This window comes from Phyllostomus discolor, chromosome 11, assembly GCF_004126475.2.
Source record: "Phyllostomus discolor isolate MPI-MPIP mPhyDis1 chromosome 11, mPhyDis1.pri.v3, whole genome shotgun sequence".
NCBI lineage: Eukaryota > Metazoa > Chordata > Mammalia > Chiroptera > Phyllostomidae > Phyllostomus > Phyllostomus discolor.
Window position 1 is genome coordinate 44,197,309 of NC_040913.2, and position 18,428 is coordinate 44,215,736.

The following is an 18,428-nucleotide window of genomic DNA, read 5'->3' on the forward strand; positions in this document are numbered from 1 at the left end:
AACATTTATGCTATTTATTCTCTGTACCTTTTCCCGCTCTCTCCCCCTCCTATTCCTCCACAGATAACCTTCCATGTGATTTCCATTTCTGTGATTCTTTTCCTGTTCTAGTTGTTTGTTTAGTTTGGTTTTTTTTTTTAGGTTCGGTGGTTAACAGCTATGAGTTTGTTGTCATTTTACTGTTCATACTCTTTGATCTTCTTTTTCTTAGATAAGTCCCTTTAACATTTCATATAATAAGGGATTGGTGATGATGAACTTCCTTAACTTGCCCTTATCCGGGAAGTACTTTATTTGCCCTTCCATTCTAAATGATCATTATGTTGGATAGAGTAATCTTGGATGTAGGTCCTTGACTTTCATGACTTTGAATACTTCTTTCCAGCTCCTTCTTGCCTGAAGGGTTTCTTTTGAGAAATCAGTTGATAGTCTAATGGGAACTCCTTTGTAGGTAACTGTCTCCTTTTCTCTTGCTGCTTTTAAGATTCTCTCCTTATCTTTAATCTTGGGTAATGTAATTATGATGGGTTTTGATGTGTGCTTCCTTGGGTCCAGCTTCTTTGGGACTCTCTGAGCTTTCTGGACTTCCTGGAAGTCTGTTTCTTTTGCCAGATTGGGGGAGTTCTCCTTCATTATTTGTTCAAATAAGTTTTCAATTTCTTGGTCTTCCTCTTCTTCTTCTGACATCCCTATTATTTGGATGTTGGAATGTTTAAAGATGTCCTGGAGGATCCTAAGCCTCTCCTCATATTTTTAAATTCTTTTTTTTTCATTCTGTTCTGGTTGAATGTTTGTTTCTTCTGCTCCAAACTGTTGATTTGAGTCCCAGTTTCCTTCCCGCCACTGTTGGTTCCCCGTAGATTTTTCTTTATTTCATATAATGCAACCTTCTTGCTGCCTGGGTCTTTTTTTATGCTGTTGAAACACCCAGAGAGTTCCTTGAGCATCCTGATAACCAGTGTTTTGAACTGTGCATCTGATGGGTTGACTATCTCTTCGTTGCTTAGTTGTATTTTTTCTGGAGTTTTGATCTGTTCTTTCATTTGGGCTATGTTTTGAGTCTCAGCGTGCCTGTTATATAGTAAGGGGCGGAACCTTAGGTGTTCACGGAGTGGGGCCACCTACATCGCTGCATTGTGATGCCGTATGGGGGGAGGAGTCTGAGAAGGAACAGTGCCATTTACTGTGCTCTCTGCCAGTTTTCAGTCACTTCCCCCTCCACCCACAAGCAAATTGGGCCCTTCTAGTGCTGATTCCCAGGTGCGTGGGTTTGTGTATGTTCTAGAACTCTGTAGGTCTCTCCAGCGAACTCTCCTGTGAGGCTGGGAGTTTCTCCTGCTGGTGCCTCAACCCCCACAGGTGTTTTTAGTCAGAGGTTTTGAAGCTTTATATCCCGCACTGGAACCCTGGGTTTCGTGGTCTGTCTTGATCCCCAGTTGTTCCTTCTGGTTTGTCTGCATGCAAATGTGGTATCGCCCAGTCTGCCAGCTGCTGCTTTGCCCACACTGGTCCTCCAGTTGCCACCTTGCCCCGGCTGCCCATCTCTGTCCCTCCTATTGGTCTGGATGAAGAAACATTCTTCTTTAACTCCTTGGTTGTCAGACTTCCATACAGTTTCATTTCCTGGCAGTTCTGTTTGGTTTTTGTTTTTAGATTTGTTGTTGTCCTTTTGGTTGTGGGAAGAGGCACAGTGTGTCTGCCTTCACCTCCATCTTGGCCGGAAGTCCAAGGTAGAATATTTTGAGTGGCTATACTTGTGTGAAAGAACTTTCTACTGACTTGAATCTAGTTCATTTGTTGTCAGACCTCAGGGTATGTAATACTTAGGGAGTTTTATATACAAAACCATGTGCATTGTTACTTATAGGCAATACAAGTGATTTTCAAGGATAATCTTGACTGAAGTGCTAAATTTTGTCCTTTGTGCTAAATTAAAGCTTAATGTCCAAAATCAGATGCAAGTTTGGATGAGTAAATATTATTTGGTTGGATTTATAAAGTTTTTAAAACTCCCCCTTTTTTATTTGAAGATTTTCTATTATACAATAATCTTTTAAATTGTTAGTATTTACTAATACAGAGCTTTTATTCTTTGAAGGAGTTTAACTTTTTACAACCCTTTATTTACATATGGAGGGTGGTATAAAATGCATTAAGCACCTGTTGCATATTTAATACTAGATAGTATTTTAAGATCCAAATCACAGCTTCTGTCCTTAAGTAGTTTAGTATCTACCTAAGGAGACATGTCAACTATATACACAAAACTAGAAAATGTAACTAATAAATGAAATAAGTGTTATAGAGCACCAAAAAATGGGAGGGGAATAATAAATGTAACTAAATCATACAGGAATTTTTCTTAGCAACAGGTTTTTTATTCTTAATAGGCAATTAAACAATAAAATGTTCATAGCCCTGGTAGAGTATTGATTTTTTTCTCAAAATTTGCTAGTCTGTGTATTCAAACAATGTCTGTTTTTCTGGGGAGGAATCTAAAAATCAAAGCAAGTTAGACATGGTCCCTGAAAGACTTATGTAGACAGCTGAAAGGAATATTCTTAAGTTTTTATACTAAAATACTTATTACATATTTATATTTTATTTTAAAAAATTTAAATACCCCCCCGTTTTTCTGAAATATAATTGACACATAACATTTTATCTTAGTTTAAGGTGAACAACATGATTATATTTATGTATATATTGCAAAATGTTTACCACAGTATGTTTCATGGACATCCTACACCTAATATAGTTACAGATTTTTTTCTAGTGATGGAAGAGTGTTTATGATTTACTCTCTTAGGAACTTTGAAATATGCAAGACAGTATTATTAACTATAGTCATTATGCTATACGTTCCATCCCCAGCACTTAATTATCTTACTGGAAGTTGTACCTTTGGACCACCTTCATCTGTTTTGCTCCCACTCCCCCACCTCTGGCTTCTACCAGTATGTTCTTTGTTTCTATAAATTCAGCTTTTTTTAGATTCCACATATAGGTGAGATCATACAGTATTTGTCTTTCTCTGTCTGACTTATTTCACTTAGCTTAATGCCCTTAAGTTCTATTCATGTTGTCGCAAATGAGAAGATTTCCTTTTTTATGACTAATATTTCTTTTTAAATATTTAAATGTAACATTGAAAAATAATACTTCATTTTACTTATATACATATACTTAAGCATGTGCATATATATATAAAATCTCACATTTTCTTCACCTGTCAATGGATACATAGGTTGTTTTCATATCTTGGCTATTGTAAATAATGCAGGAATGAACATGGGGATGATGATATCTCTTTAAGATAGTGATTTCATTTCCTTTGGCTATACTTGTATACCAAGACATAGAATTGCTGGATCACATGGTAATTCTATGTTTGATTTTTTGAGGGACCTCCATACTTCTTCCATAGTGATTTTAACAATTTACATTCCCACCAACAGTGTAAAAGGGTTTCCTTATCTCCATGTCTCATCAACACCTATCAACACCTTGTATCTTTTTAAAATTTTTATTGTATTTTTCCAAAACCATTTATCTCCCTTATACTCTCTTCTACCTTCCCCCTCCTCCCTACAATCACCACACTGTTGTCCATGTCCATGAGCTTTTTTCTTTGGTTCTTGGTCCATCAACCCCCAACCAGACCACCACAGCTGTCAGCCTACTCTGTCTATGAGTCTGTCCCTATTTTGCCGGATAGTTCAGCTTGTTCATTAGATTCCACATATGGGTGAAATCATGTATTTGTCTTTCTCTGACTGGTTTATTTCACATTGTATAAATGTACCGTAGTTATTTTATCCACTCATCTACTGATGGACACTTGGGCTGCTTCCAAATCTTGGCTATTGTAATTAACACACTACAATGAACATAAGGGCATTTATATTCTTTTGAACTAGTGTTTTGTTGGATAAATTCCCAGAAATGGAGTCACTGAGTCATAAGGCAGTTCCATTTTTACTTTTTCGAGACACTACAAAAAAGAAAATTACAGGGCAATATCCCTGATGAACATAGATGCTAAATCTTGAACAAAATTGTAAACCAAACAGCAATACCTCAGAAAGATCATACACCACAGTCAAGTAGGATTTATTCTGGGATGCAAGATTGGTTCAACATTTGCAAATTAATAAATATGGTATACTATATAAACAAAATGAAGGACAAGAACTACATAATCATATCAATAGATACAGAAAAACATTTGATAAAATCCAGCACCCATTTATGATGAAAATTCTGAGCAGAGTAGGAATGGAGGGAATATACTTAAACATAATAAAAGTCATATAGGACAAACCCACTGCCAGCATCATACTCAGTGGGCAAGAACTACAAGTGTTCTCCTTAAGATCAGGAACAAAATAGGGTTTTCTGCTTTCACTATTCAACATAGTGCTGGAAGTCCAGGCCACAGCAATCAGACAAGAAGAAGAAGTAAAAGGCATACAAATTGGAAAGGAAGAGTAAAAATGACTTTATTTGCAGATAACATGATGATGTTCACAGGGAGCCCCAAAGATTCCAACAAGAAACTCCTACAACTGATAAATGAATTCAGTAAAGTAGGAGATAACAAAATTAATACTCAGAAATTAGTTGCATTTTTATATGCCAATAATGAACCATCAGAAAGGGAAATCAAGAAAACAGTCCCATTCACAATTGCTTCAAAAAACAATAAAATACTTGGGAATAAATTTGTCTTTTTGATGATAGTCATTGTAACAAATATGAGGTGATATCTCATGGTGGTTTTGATTTGCATTTCCCTGCTAATTAGTGATGTTGAGTATCTTTCATGTACTTGTTGGCTTTCTGTATGTTTTATTTGGGAAGATTTCTGTTCAGGTTGTCTGCCAATTTTTTAATTGGCTTGTTTGTTTTTCTGATATTTAATTGCATATGTTATTTATATATTTTGAATATTTACTCCTTATTGGATATATGATTTGCAAATACCTTCTCCTATTCAGTAGGTTTTTTTATTTTGTGAATGGTTTTTTTTTGCTGTGCAAAATCTTTTTAGTTGGATGTAATCCCATTTATTTATTTTTACTTTTGTTCTGTCCTAAGGAGACTGGTCCAAAAAAAAATATTGCTAAAACCCACGTCAGAGAGCTTACTGTGTATACTTTTTTTCTAGGAATTTTTATGGTTTCAGTTATGTTCAAGTCTTTAATCCATTTGGATTTATTTTTTGTAAGTTGTGTAAGATAGCAGTCCAGTTTTACTCTTTTGCATGTAGCTATCAGAATCTGTCTTTCTCCATTGTATATTCTGGCCTCCTTTGCCATAGAATAATTGACCATATATCTATGGGTTTGTTTCTAGTTTCTCTATTCTGTTCCACTCATCTGTGTCTGTTTTTGTGCCAGTACAGTACTGTTTTGATTACTATGGATTTGTAGTATAGTTTGAAATCAAGGAGTGTGGTACCTCCAGCTTTGTTCTTTTTTCTCAGAATTGCTTTGGATATTTGAGGTCTTTTGTGCTTCCATGCAAATTTTAGAATTCTTTGTTTTAGTCTATGAAAAATGCCATTAGTATTTTTATGGGTATTACAGTGAACCTGTAGATTATTGTGTGTAGTATGGATATTTTAATAATAATATTCTAACCCAAGATATGGTATATCTTTTCATTTATTTGTATTGTCTTCAAATTTGTTTTAATCATTATCTTATAGTTTTCAGAATACAATTCTTTCACCTTAATGGTTAAATTTTCTTCTTAGGTACATTATTCATTTTGATACAATTGTAATGGGATTGTTTTATTAATTTCTATTTCTGATAGTATATAGAAATGGCGGATTTCTGTATATTAATTTTCTATTCTGTAATTTACTGAATTTATTTATTCTCATAGCTTTTTAGTGAAGCCTTTAAGGTTTTTCTTTTTTATTGTTACGCAGTCTACAAATAGTGACAGTTTTATTTCTTACTTTTCAATTTCTGTTTATTTTATTTTTCTTGCTTGATTGGTATGGCTACGACTTCCAATACTGTGTTGCATAAACTTAATGAGACTAGATGGGCTGCATTGTTTTGTTCCTTCTCTTAGAGGAAAAGCTTTTCACCATTGGGTATGAAGTTAGTTGTGGGTTTGTCATTTATGGCCTTCATTATGTTGAGGTATATTCTTTCTATGTCCACTTTGCTGAGAGTTTATATTATAAACCGATGTTAAATTTCATCAAATGCTGGTATGATTATTGTCCTACATTTTGGTAGTGTGATATATCTCATTGATTGATTTGCATATTTAAACTATTCTTGCATGCCTGGAATAAATCCCACTTTGACTATGGTGTGTTATCCTTTCAATGTATTGTTGGATTTTGTTTGCTAATATTTTGCTGAGGACTTTTTAAAATCTGTGTTCCTCAGGAGAATTTGTGATTTTTTGGTATCCTTTTCTGGTTTTGGTATCAGGATAATGTTGGCCTTGTAAAATGAGTTTGGAAGTGTTCTCTCTCTCCCCTTCTATTTTTGGAAGTGTTGAGGAGAATTGACATTAATTCCTCTTTAAATGTTTGGTAAAATTAAATTAAGTCATCTTGTCCTGGACTTACCTTTCTTGGGAAGTTCTTTTTTATTTTAATTTTTCAATTACAGTTGGCATTTGTTTTTACTTTATATTAGTTTCAGAATAACAGAATAGTGGTTAGACATTTATATAATTTACAGAGTGATCCCCTGATAAGTCTGTTACTCACCTGGTGTACCATACATAGTTATTATAATATTAATTGACTATATTCATTATGTTGTACTTTGCAGCCCTGTGACTACTTTGTAACTACCAATTTGTACTTATTAATCCTTTCACCTTTTTCACCCGGTCCTCCAAACCCCCTGCCATCTGGAAACCCTCAGTTTGTTCTCCATATCTGTGAGTCTATTTCTGATTTATTTGTTCAATTACAGCTCTTTAGATTCCACATATAAGTGAAGTCATGTGGTATTTGTCTCCCTCTATCTGATTTATTTTAGGTAGAGTACTATCCTCTAAGTCCATCTCTGTTGTTGCAAATGGTAAGATTTCATTCTTTTTATAGCTGAGTGATATTCCCTTGTATATACGTACGACTACCTCTTTATCCAGTCATCTATTGATGGGAACTTAGATTGCCTCTATATCATGGCTATTGTAAATAATGCTGCAATGAACATAGGAGTTCATATATCTTTTTGAATTACTGTTTTGGATTTCTTCAAACAAATACCCAGAAGTGGAATTACTGGGTCATAACATAGTTCTATTTTTAATGCTTTAGGAACCTCCATACTGTTTTCCATGGTAGCAGTCCTACCAAAAATGCACAGGGGGTTCTCTCTTCTCCACATCCTCACCAGCTCTTGTTTGTTAATTTGTTAATAGCCATTCTGACAGTAGTGAGATGATATCTCATGGTTTTAATTTGCATTTCTCTGACAATGAGTGAAATTGAGCATTTTTTCACATGTCTATTGGCCATCTGTATGTCCTCTTTGGAGAAGTATCTATTCAGGGCCTTTTCCCATTTTTAAATGGATTGTTTGTTTGTTTTCGTGTTAAGTCATAAGAATTCTTTATAAATGTTGGGTATTATCCCTATATTGGATGTATCATTGGTGATTGTCTTCTCCTAATTGATAGGTTGTCTTTTTGTTTTATTGACAGTTTCCTTTGGTGTGCAAAAACTTTCTAGTTTGATGTAGTTCCATTCATTTTTCTTTTGTTTCCCTTGCCCGAAGAGATATATCAGAAAAAATATTACTAAAAACAATGTCTGAGAGGTTACTCCTGATGTTTTCTTCTAGGTGTTTTGTGGTTTTGGGTCTTAAAATTTAGGTCTTTAATTCATTTTGAGTTTATTTCTATATATGGTTTAAGAAGGTAGTCTAGTTTTACTTTTAACTAGTTTACTGGTAGTTTGACTTTTTTCTTGTATCTGTACAATGTATTAAGCACTATGTATTAAGTAGACTGTCTTTACTCCATTGTATATTCTTGCCTCTTTGGTCATAGATTAATTGACCATGTAGGTGTGGGTTTATTTCTGGGCCCTCTATTCTGTTTCATTGATCTCTGTGTCTATTTTTATGCCAGTACCATGCTACTTTGATTACTGGATTCTTGAATAGTTTGATATCAGGTAGCAATGATGCCTTCAACTTTGTTCTTTCTCAAGATTGCAGTGGCTATTCAAGGTCTTCTGTGATTCCATATAAATTTTAGAATTATTTGTCCTAGTTCTTTGAAAAATGTCATTGGCATTTTGATAGAGATTGCATTGAATCTGTATTGCTTTGGGTAATCAACTTTTTAATGATGTTAATTTTTCCTATCCATGACATGGTATATGATTTCATTTATTTGTATCTTCAGTATTTTTTTTCTATGTCTTATAATTTTCCAAGTGCAGGCATTTTACCTTCTTGGTTAAATTTGTTGCTAGGGGTTTTTTTGTTGATACAATTGTAAGTGGATTATTTTCTTAACTTCTCTTCCTGATAGATTGATATATAGTTTTTATATAAATGCAACCTGTTTCTGAATATTAATATTCTGCTACTTTACTGAATTCATTTTTTGATTCTAATAGTTTTTTAGCGGAATCTTTACGGTTCTCTATATATTGTATTTATATTATGTTAACTGCAAATAGTGACAGTTTTACTTCTTTTGAATTAGGATGCCTTTTATTTATTTTTTTTATCTGATTGTTATGGCTAGGACTTCTAGTATGTTAAATAAAAGAGTTTGCTGTGGGTTCATCATTTTGGTGTTTATTACATTGAATTATGTTTCCTCTATCCTCACTTTGCTAAGAGTTTTCATCATAAATTGATGCTAGATTATGTCAAATATTTTTTCTGCATCTACCAATATGTTCATATTATTTTTATGGTTCATTTTGTCTACATGGTGTATCATCTTAATTGACTTGTGGATATTGAACCAGCCTTGCATCCCATGTTGGGAGATTCTTAATTACTGATTTAATTACATTACTAGTAATTGGTCTGTGCTGAGTTTCTGTTTCTTTATAATTCAGTTTCTGTATGTTGTTTCTAGGAATTTTTTCCATCTTTTTAGATTTTCCAATTTGTTGTGTAGTTTTTCATAGTAGTCTCTTGGGATGCTTTGTATTTTTCTGGTATTATTTTAATGTCTCCTCTTTTATTTCTGATTTTATTAATTTGAGTCCTCTTTTTTCCTTGGTGAGTCTAGCTCATGGTTTGTCTATTTTGTTTATCTTTTCAATAAAATAGTTCTTAATATCACTGGTCTTTTCTATTGTCTCTTCAGCTTCTGTGTCATTTATTTTCAGTCTGATATTTGTTATTTACTTCCTTCTACTTAGTTTGTTCTTTTTTTTCTAGTTCCCTGAAGTATAAAGTTTGGTTATATGAGCTCTTTCTTTTTTCTTAATGTTGTAGTTTATTGCTACAAACTTTCCTCTTAGAACTGCTTTGGCTGTATCATAACTTTTGATATGTTGTAGTCCCATTTTCATTGGTCTCAAAGTATTTTTGATTTCTCTTTTGATTTCTTCTTTAACTCAAGGCATTTATTTTATTCATAGAAAAATATTTTACATGCTTTTCCAGCAATTGATAGTGCATTTTAACATGTTTGGTCATTTAACCCTAGGAGATTAGAAGTAGCAAATAACTGGCAATGGACTGAAACACTGGCAGAATCAAGGATTGACAGCTGATAGTGAGGGAGGCAGTGTTCAAAACCGATGGAAAAACATAAATGAGTAGTAGTATTTGACCATTTAGTAGAAGGGCAAGCAAACCTCTGCAGACTGTAACCATTATTTGTACTTAATTAATAGTTATGATAATGCTTTGAGTCATTCAAGGAATGTTAAATTAGGTTATTTATACTCCACTTTAAAAGTAGGAAGTATATATTTTTATTAGCATCCTTTATATCCACAGTAACTACAATTCTCTGAACACTATATATTAGTCATACTAATTTTTTTACTTATGTAATGTGTCCTTAAAATAATCCTGGGAAGTTGTTTTATTATTTACAATTTACATATGAGAAAATTATAACTTGGAGTTTAAATATGCAAAATTAATTGTGTGGCTAATGAATGGTGGAATCAAGATTCTGAACCTATATCTGACTATCTCTAAAAGTACATGCTTTTGTCTACTACACCATGAATCATCCAGATTAAATTTTGTTGAGCTTCACAAACCACTCCAAACTTTGTGAGGTACAGTTATTTCCATTTGAGGCCCAGATAAGCTCAGTACTTTAAATAAGATCTAAGTAGCAATACTAAGATTTTGTTGTTAGTGTTACTGTATTTTTTTATTTGCCTAAAAATGTACTAATGAGAAGCATTTCTAATACTAGATAAATTAGGTTTTACCAATGTAGTTTTAGGTTTATTTAACTTTTTAAAATTTTTGTTTAGAGCATAGATTCTAGCAGACAAGCTTTTTCTATAGTATTCTTACAAAGTTAAATTAATTATAAGTTATGAAATACTGAGATGCTCTATTGAAAAAAATAGTAATAATAATAATAGAGCTAACTGACTATTAGGGAATACTGGTTATACAACAGGTACTGTTAGCACTTTGTTGACATTAACTAATTTAATACCTGCAGTTACTCTATTAGGAATATGTCTTTCCTAACTGTGGTGTATAATGGGGAAACTGAAGCATAGGGAGGTTGACAGATTGATAAAGGTTACCATTCTACATGGCAGTGGGATTAAAACACAGCAGTGGAGTAGCTCTGGAGCCCAAGAACCTGTCTGCTAAACTCTATATACTGACTTTCCCCCCAAATAATTTGAAGCATAAGTTTTGAAACTTACAGTATAATCTATAAACTATGACTCTCCTACCCTCTGTATTGTTTTATTTTTTTAAATTGATTGAAAATAAAGACTGATATTACAAAGGACTGAAGAAAAATACATGCAGCATTGAATAATCAGTGATTCATTTTGGTGGTTACTAGAATTAAGTGATAGGCTGTAATTTCATATTTATCCACAAGATGGTGAAATTCTCATTAGTTTTTAATTTCTTGAAACCCATATAAACCATTAATTTATAATCTGCATTTGATATAATTTATTATAAGCTCTTTATTTCTTTGTACAGCCCATCTGCTACTAAGGCCAAGATTCGAACCGCTCACAGAAGAATCATGATTCTGAATCACCCCGATAAAGGTAAGTGAAATTCTTATTTTTCCTAATATATGGTTCAGAATCTACTCTGAGTTGCTTTCAGTTTACTTAAACTCATGATAAATGATTCGTAGTTGAAATGAAAGTACATATGCCAATGTATTGTGATGTTTTCTTATAACAAATGAGGCTTTAGGTTGAAGTTCAGTGTGTGACCCACAGCAGTGGTAGATTTATATTATCAGCTTTTAAGAACTTAGTTACTGACTTTTATATGGGAGTACCTCACCCTTATTTGGGGTTGCTGGATTTTTGACTGAGAAACTACAGTCCCACTACTGTACCTTAAGAATACTGAATCACCAATTCAAAAGAGCCTATGCACCCCTATGTTCATAGCACCACAATTTACAATAGCCCAGTGCTGGAAGCAATCTAAGTGCCCATCAGCAAATGAGTGGATCAAAAAACTATGGTACATTTACACAATGGAATTCTACACAGCAGAAAGAAAAGGAGCTCCTATCCTTTGCAACAGCATGGATGGAACTGGAGAGTATTATGCTAAGTGAAATAAGCCAGGCAGTGAAAGACAAATGCCGTATGATCTCACCTATAAGTGTATCCTAATCAACAAAACAAAGAAGCAAGCAAAATATAACCAGAGGCATTGAAATAAAGAACAAACTGGCAGTAACCAGAGGGGAGAGGGGAAGGGAATAACAGGTGAAAGAAGGGGAAGGGGCAAACAAAGGAACATGAATAGAGTACTCATGGGCACAGACAAGAGGGGGGCAGGGATTGACTGTGTGAGAATTGGGGAGGCTGGGTTGTGGTGAGCAATGGGGACAACTAACTGATCAAAAATAAAAATTAAAAAAAAACTGATTGTGCACCATGAATTATATTTATTTAAGCTTAAATAGAGAAGCACAAGATTTAGAGGCTGTTCTCCAAATCTCCGAATATAGTATGTCATCGAAGATTCTGAATGTCTTAATGTTATTCTGGAAGGCTCTGAGGCTGAGCCATTTATTTTTAACTGGCCAGGTTTTTAATGAAATGTATTTTACAGAAAGACAATTATTATAACTTTAACTACACTACAGCTGCTTGAGAGAGAAAGCCCATATGTTCCTTACTGTTTCTGCTCTAAAATAACAGATGGTAGAAAGTTGTGCTGTATTTCAGAAGTTAAGGTGGTGGGGGCGGGGGGGGGGAGAGGTAAGTGTCCCTTGGATTCTTATTTATAGATTTTTGTTTTATAATTATTTTGAAAAAATTTAAAACAAGATTTGAATTCATACCCATCTTAACTGACAACAAAATGAAACTTTTTTTCAATTTTATCACTTAATTACTATAACAATTCTTTTTACTAACCGTTATCTCCTTTGGTTTTTGAACTTGTTGTTTTTTAGTGTGAATAAACAAGGGAATCACCTTTTAAATGAGTTTTTCCTTAAAATTTCTAAACAACTTCAACAGTTAACTGAAAGATACACTCAGCTAATTAACTTTGTATTGTGGGCTTTCAGAGTAATTGCCTCAGAAAGAAACATGTTTAAGTGCCTCCTTGAAGCCTTCTGTCTCCTAAACATCTGCTGCCCCTTCCAGGCCTGGTGTACGCCCTGCTCTTATTGATTGCAGTGGGATCAAATACTCATGTCTTTTAGATGACTGACAGGTTATCGATTGTGCCTGCTGGCAAGGAAGCGAGTTCTAATGTGTCTAAGAGAATATGTATTTTTAGGTATCTTCAGTAAAAAAAAAGAAAATGTTTATATGTCTTATGAGCCAGTAGTGTTTAAATAATTAACAACCTGATTTATTCTGAGATTGTATACATAGCAGAGGAGGATCGTTGACTGACGGCAGTGTGCTTACTATTATCCTCCTGTCTGTCCCCATGTGGGTAGCAGGGTGTGAGGGTGGGTGCAGACCTGGAAGCAGGCGGCCAGCAGTTTTCTCTGGCTCCTGTCTTCTAGTTAGCAAGGGCCTGGCCACTCTCCTTAACATCTCCGAATGTCAGTTTTATCATCTATAAACTGAAGGAATTTATTTCTAAAGCTCTTTTTGATATATATGAGGTAATATAATATCTTTATATGCCTATTTAATTAATAAAGAACCTATACCCTATATTTCTATTCAGATCACATTTTTCATTTAATAAAAATGCTTTTAACTTTTATAGATTATTGTTCCCTCTAAGAATGTGTTGGGAACTGTGGAAATTTTATCCATATAAATTGCTTATCCACTCAAAATTTAAAATATTTGAATTTTCAGAGAGTTCACAAACTTCCTAAACTTAACTTCCTAAAATCTTTTTGTATACTCATACTTAAGAATTCCTGCTCTAGTGAAAGCATGGGGAATTAAGGAATGTTGGCACTACTGCAGGGAAAGAACTCATATATAATAGTGTTGGGAGATGACAGCTTAGAAATCTATAAATTGTCTCTTAAGAAGGAAGTTTGTTTCATTTTGTTTTGTTTTTAATGGAAAGAAGATAACCGATTTTTAACAAAAATATGTCTGATTTTCCTTGGAAAGAAAGCCAAGAGCATTTGGGGAAGTATGAGAATGGCCAACTTTTTAAAAATTTGTTTTAAATTTTACAAATGCAGTTGACATTCAATATTATATTAGTTTCAGGTATATAACATAATGGTTAGACATTTATATAACTTATGAAGTGGTACCCCTGATAATTCTAGTACCTACGTGGCACCATGCATAGTTATTATAATATTATTGATTATATTTCCCATGCTGTATTTGATATCCTGTGACTCCTTTATAACTGCCAATTTGTACTTCTTAATCCCTATACTCTTTTCATTCAGCTCCTCAGACTCCCTCCCACTATCTGGCAACCATCATTTTGTTCTCTATATCTCAGTTCGTTCCTGTTTTATTTGTTTACTTTGTTCTTTCAATTTAACATATAAGTGAAATATATGGTATTTGTCTCTGTCTGTTATTTTACTTAGCATACTATCCTGTAGGTCCATGAGAATGGCCAGCTCTTAATTCTGCCTCTTTTTATAATTTTTCACCATGTTTGCTTTGGCCAAATCAACACTGTTATAGGTGATTCCAAAAACTTAAATCATCCACCCAATGTTTCTGAAATTAATGTGGTCTACCACCTTTACCCCACCCCAAAGTTACTTTTCTGTTGGTTTTGCTACCTGCTGATAAAAGAAAGAACTTTAATTGTGTGTTCAACCATGATTTATTACAGATTTCATTATCAGCTTGTGCAAAGAAAGTGACCCTAGAGAATTATGTGTGAGAAATGGCTTAAAATAAAATTTTTTGTAAATTTTAAATGAGCATTCATATGTGTTTTGGTAAAAAAGGGAAATTGTGCTATTTCATTTTATAAAAGTTGAATGCAGTAAAAGAGGTAGTGCAAGAACCTTTTTTTTTTTTTTTACTGTATTATATGAAGATCTAAGCACCTGATATTTTAAAAAATCACTTTGGAGCCAAAAAGTTGGTAATTACTATTGTTATTACTATTTTGTAAATCAAAATTATACTTATTTTTTGTCAGGTTGGCAAAAATATATTTTTGGGTGTGCCACAGAATTTTAGTAATTAGTTTATGTTTGCCACAAGATAAAAAAAGTGGAAAATCATTGACTTAGAAAAATTTGTAGCAGTTTGACATTGCCATGACATCTAAATGTGTGATACATTTTTATTTTGTAAATTGGTCTACTAAAGAGTTGGAAATTTTGGGGTTTTTTTGCTTCTTCACCATAGTTTGAGAGACACTGATCTAAATCAGTACTTCCTCCTAAATCAAGATTGTTTCTGCTGTCCTGGTAAATATGGCTGGATAGCTGTCCTTAAAGATTTCTAGGGATGGAGAGCTCCCTGTTTGCAAGGCAAAACACTGGTAGGCAGCTCTAACTACCAAAAACTTCTTCCTTTCATTCTGCTAATATCTGCCTGCCTACTCTCAGTCTTTTTCCCCTTTCAATAAACATAATATTCTTACTCTTCTTTAACAGTATTTAAATCAAAATAAGATTAAATATTGAGATTAAAAATAAATCAAAGTAATCATACTGTAGAATGGATTTTCCCTGATTACTCTCATTATAAAAGAAGCTAAATTTGACATGAAGACCTGGTATAATATATTATAATTTATTGCAGTATATTACACTTAAAAAATAAATTGTAAACATTTAGAAAAAAGGATCACCAAGAGTCAAAATGGATTCACTAAGAAAAAGTGATACATAATTAGCTCAATTTTGTCTTTTGATAGATGAGTAGTCTTTTATTTCTTTCAGTGGGTCATCTTTCCCTTCATTGCAATATGTTAATTAGATTGAAGGCATTGTATTTGAGTTCATTATTTTTTTAAAGATTTTATTTATTCATTTTAGAGAGAAGGAAAGGGAGGGAGAAAGAGAAAGAGGGAAACATCAGTGTGTGGTTACACATCACATGCCCCCCACTGGGGACCTGGCCTGTAACCCAGGCACATGCCCTGACTGGGAATTGAACCAGGAACCCTTTGGTTCACAGGCTGGCGCTCAATCCTCTGAGCCACACCAGCCAAGGCTCATTATTTCTTTTGATAAAAAGATCATTTTATCTTATCACATTGATTTTTCCTTAATAAAGGGTAAGATGTTTAGGAGTAAAGAACATGACTTATTCCATTTATAACCTGTGTGGCTGACATTTAGTATACTACCAATGTCTTTTTTCAAAAGTGAATGAATAAGCAAATGGTTAAAAAGGAGGTATACAAATAAAATTTATAGACAAAAAAAGAATTTGTGAGTGATAGCTAATACAGAATGATCATATCAAAATTTTAAAAGACTTTTTGGAACTATTCTTTTATTCATTCAGATTATTTATTCAACTTCTACAGTGCACCAGACATTGTACTAAATCTTGGGACTTTGACTGTAAAACAAGTTAACTAGATTCTTGTTCACATTGAACATAAATTCTAATGGAGGGACAGACAAAGAACAAGTAAGCCTATTTCAAGTTGTAAGTGCAATAAAGGGTACAGTGGACCGAGATACAGATTATGGGAAAGAGGCAGCTTTACATAAGGTGATTTTGGGAAGGCTTCTCTGAGGAACCCTAAAGGATGAAAAGAAACTAGTTGTGTTGTAGTGGTTGGAAAGTCAAGGCATTAGCATGTGTGAAGGCTTTATGGGAGGAAGGAATTTAGGGTGCCTAAAGACTTGGGAAAAAAAAACCAAACAGTGGAAGGCCTGACTGGTGTGGTTCAGTTGGTTGAGCATTGCAAAGTGAGAAAGAGGTTGCTGGTCCAATTCTCAGGGCACATGCCTGCGTTGCAGGTTTAGTCCCCAGTTCGGGCATGTGTGAGAGACAACCTATTGATGTTTCCCTCTCTTTTTCCCTCCCTTACCCTCTTTCTATAAATGAATGAATGAATGAATGAATGAATGAATCTTTAGAACAAATAGTGGGATAGGGGTATAATAAGCAAGGGAAGAGGTAGTATGACATGAGGTGGTACCCAGATTTCAAAAACTGTAGGTATATTTTATGATAATGAAATGCTATAAGTTCTGTATAACATTTGGACTTAGTCTAAGAAGTTACTTTCAGCTTTGGAGTGATATAATTTAATTTAATTTTTAAATAATCACTTTTCTCACAATCTTGACTTTTTTGCTATCTTGTCACTTCATTTTTTAATTTTATTTTTCAGTTACAGTTTATATTCAGTATTGTATTAGAAGATTTTTTAAAAGTTACTTTTAAATTACAGCTAACATTCAATATTATATTAGTTTCAGGTGGTTAGACATTTATATAACTCACAAAGTGATTCCTCTGGTAAGTGTAGGACCCATCTTATTCTTAATTATATTTTATATTGAAATGTGTACAGGTAGAACATTGTACAAATCATAAGTATATATCTTAGCAAATTTTTACAAATATACTTGTATAACCAGCTCCCAGATCAAGAACTAGAACATCACCACACCTCTAAAACCCCCTCAAGATTACTCCCAGTCTACCATACCCTTAAAAGCAACCACTGTCTTGATTTATATCATCATAGACTAGTTTTGCCTCTTAAATGCATGTAGTTGTTTGTATTTGGGTGCTTTTAGTCAGTATTATTCTTGTGAGATTCCTCCTGTTGTAATATGGAACAATAGTTTGTTCATTCTCATTGGTATATAGAAGCCATAACAAAGTGTGCTCCGTGGACAACCAGGGGTTCCTGAGACCCTTTTAGGAACTCTGTGAGGTGAAAACAATTGTCCTTTTATTCTGTTGACATTTTGCACTATTGGCGCAAAAGCATCAGCAGGTAAAAGTACTGGTGCCTTCGCAATAATAAAAGCAATGGCACCATGTGGTGATATAGAGAAATTAAATCTTGACCCTATCTCACACTGATTGGAAAATTAATTCTTAATGGACTTTAACCTAACTGGGAAAAATAAAACAATAATGCTGTTCTTAAAAAACAACAACAAAAAAACATAGAATAGGCAAAGATTTCTAAAACAGGGCATTGAAAAGTACTTACTAATTTAAAGGAATTAAAATATGTCTCTGTATAATAAGAAAAATTAGCCTGCAATTTTGCTGTTTTGAAAAGTGGATAGATTTTGTTGTCAAGGTTACTCTAGAGTCTTAAAAGGAGGTAGGCAGTGTTTTCCTTTATTTCTTAAATAAATTTGTACAACATGTTATTTAATATTTGTAAGAATTCACCAGTGAAACCATCTGGGCTTCGAGACTTCTTTGCAGAAAGTTTAAAATTATAGACTCAATTTATTTAAAAGATATACATCTCTTCAGATTTTTTGTTTTTCCTTATTTTAGCTTTGGTTAATTTTTTCCCAGGAATTTGTCCATTTCACATAAAATTTTAGGTTAATTGGCATAAACTTGTTCTTAATATCCTTTCATTACTTTATAAATATCTGTAGTTGCTATAGTGTTCACTACTTTTTCATTCCTAATATTGGTAATTTATTAATTTGTATTCTTTTTTTCTTGGCAAGTCTTACTAGAGGTCAATGTATTTTTACAATGTATTTGCATCTAATTTGTTATAGTCCATTTGTAAGTTAATTCTTTATATTATTATTTTTGTTATCTCTTCTACTATCTTTGTGTTTAACTTGCTTTTCTTTTTCTAATCTTTAAAAATGAATACTGACATCATTTGTTTCAGTTATTCAGCTCATAA

At 33.4% G+C, this 18,428-nt stretch overlaps 1 protein-coding gene across 4 annotated transcripts in view; it reads left to right on the forward strand.

The window, feature by feature from the left end:
• DNAJC15 (DnaJ heat shock protein family (Hsp40) member C15) overlaps positions 1-18,428 on the forward strand; it is an 83,989-nt gene that overhangs the window by 44,177 nt on the left and 21,384 nt on the right. For 2 of the 4 annotated variants that reach the window (XM_028526561.2, XM_036011331.1), the window contains exon 5: positions 11,163-11,233. The exons of 1 other annotated variant lie outside the window; for it this stretch is intronic. In XM_028526561.2, coding sequence (XP_028382362.1) covers positions 11,163-11,233 — 71 coding nt within the window. Of the gene's footprint in view, positions 1-11,162; positions 11,234-12,729; positions 12,754-18,428 lie in introns of those variants that run through there. One more of the 4 variants, XM_036011332.1, reaches the window with a different exon arrangement.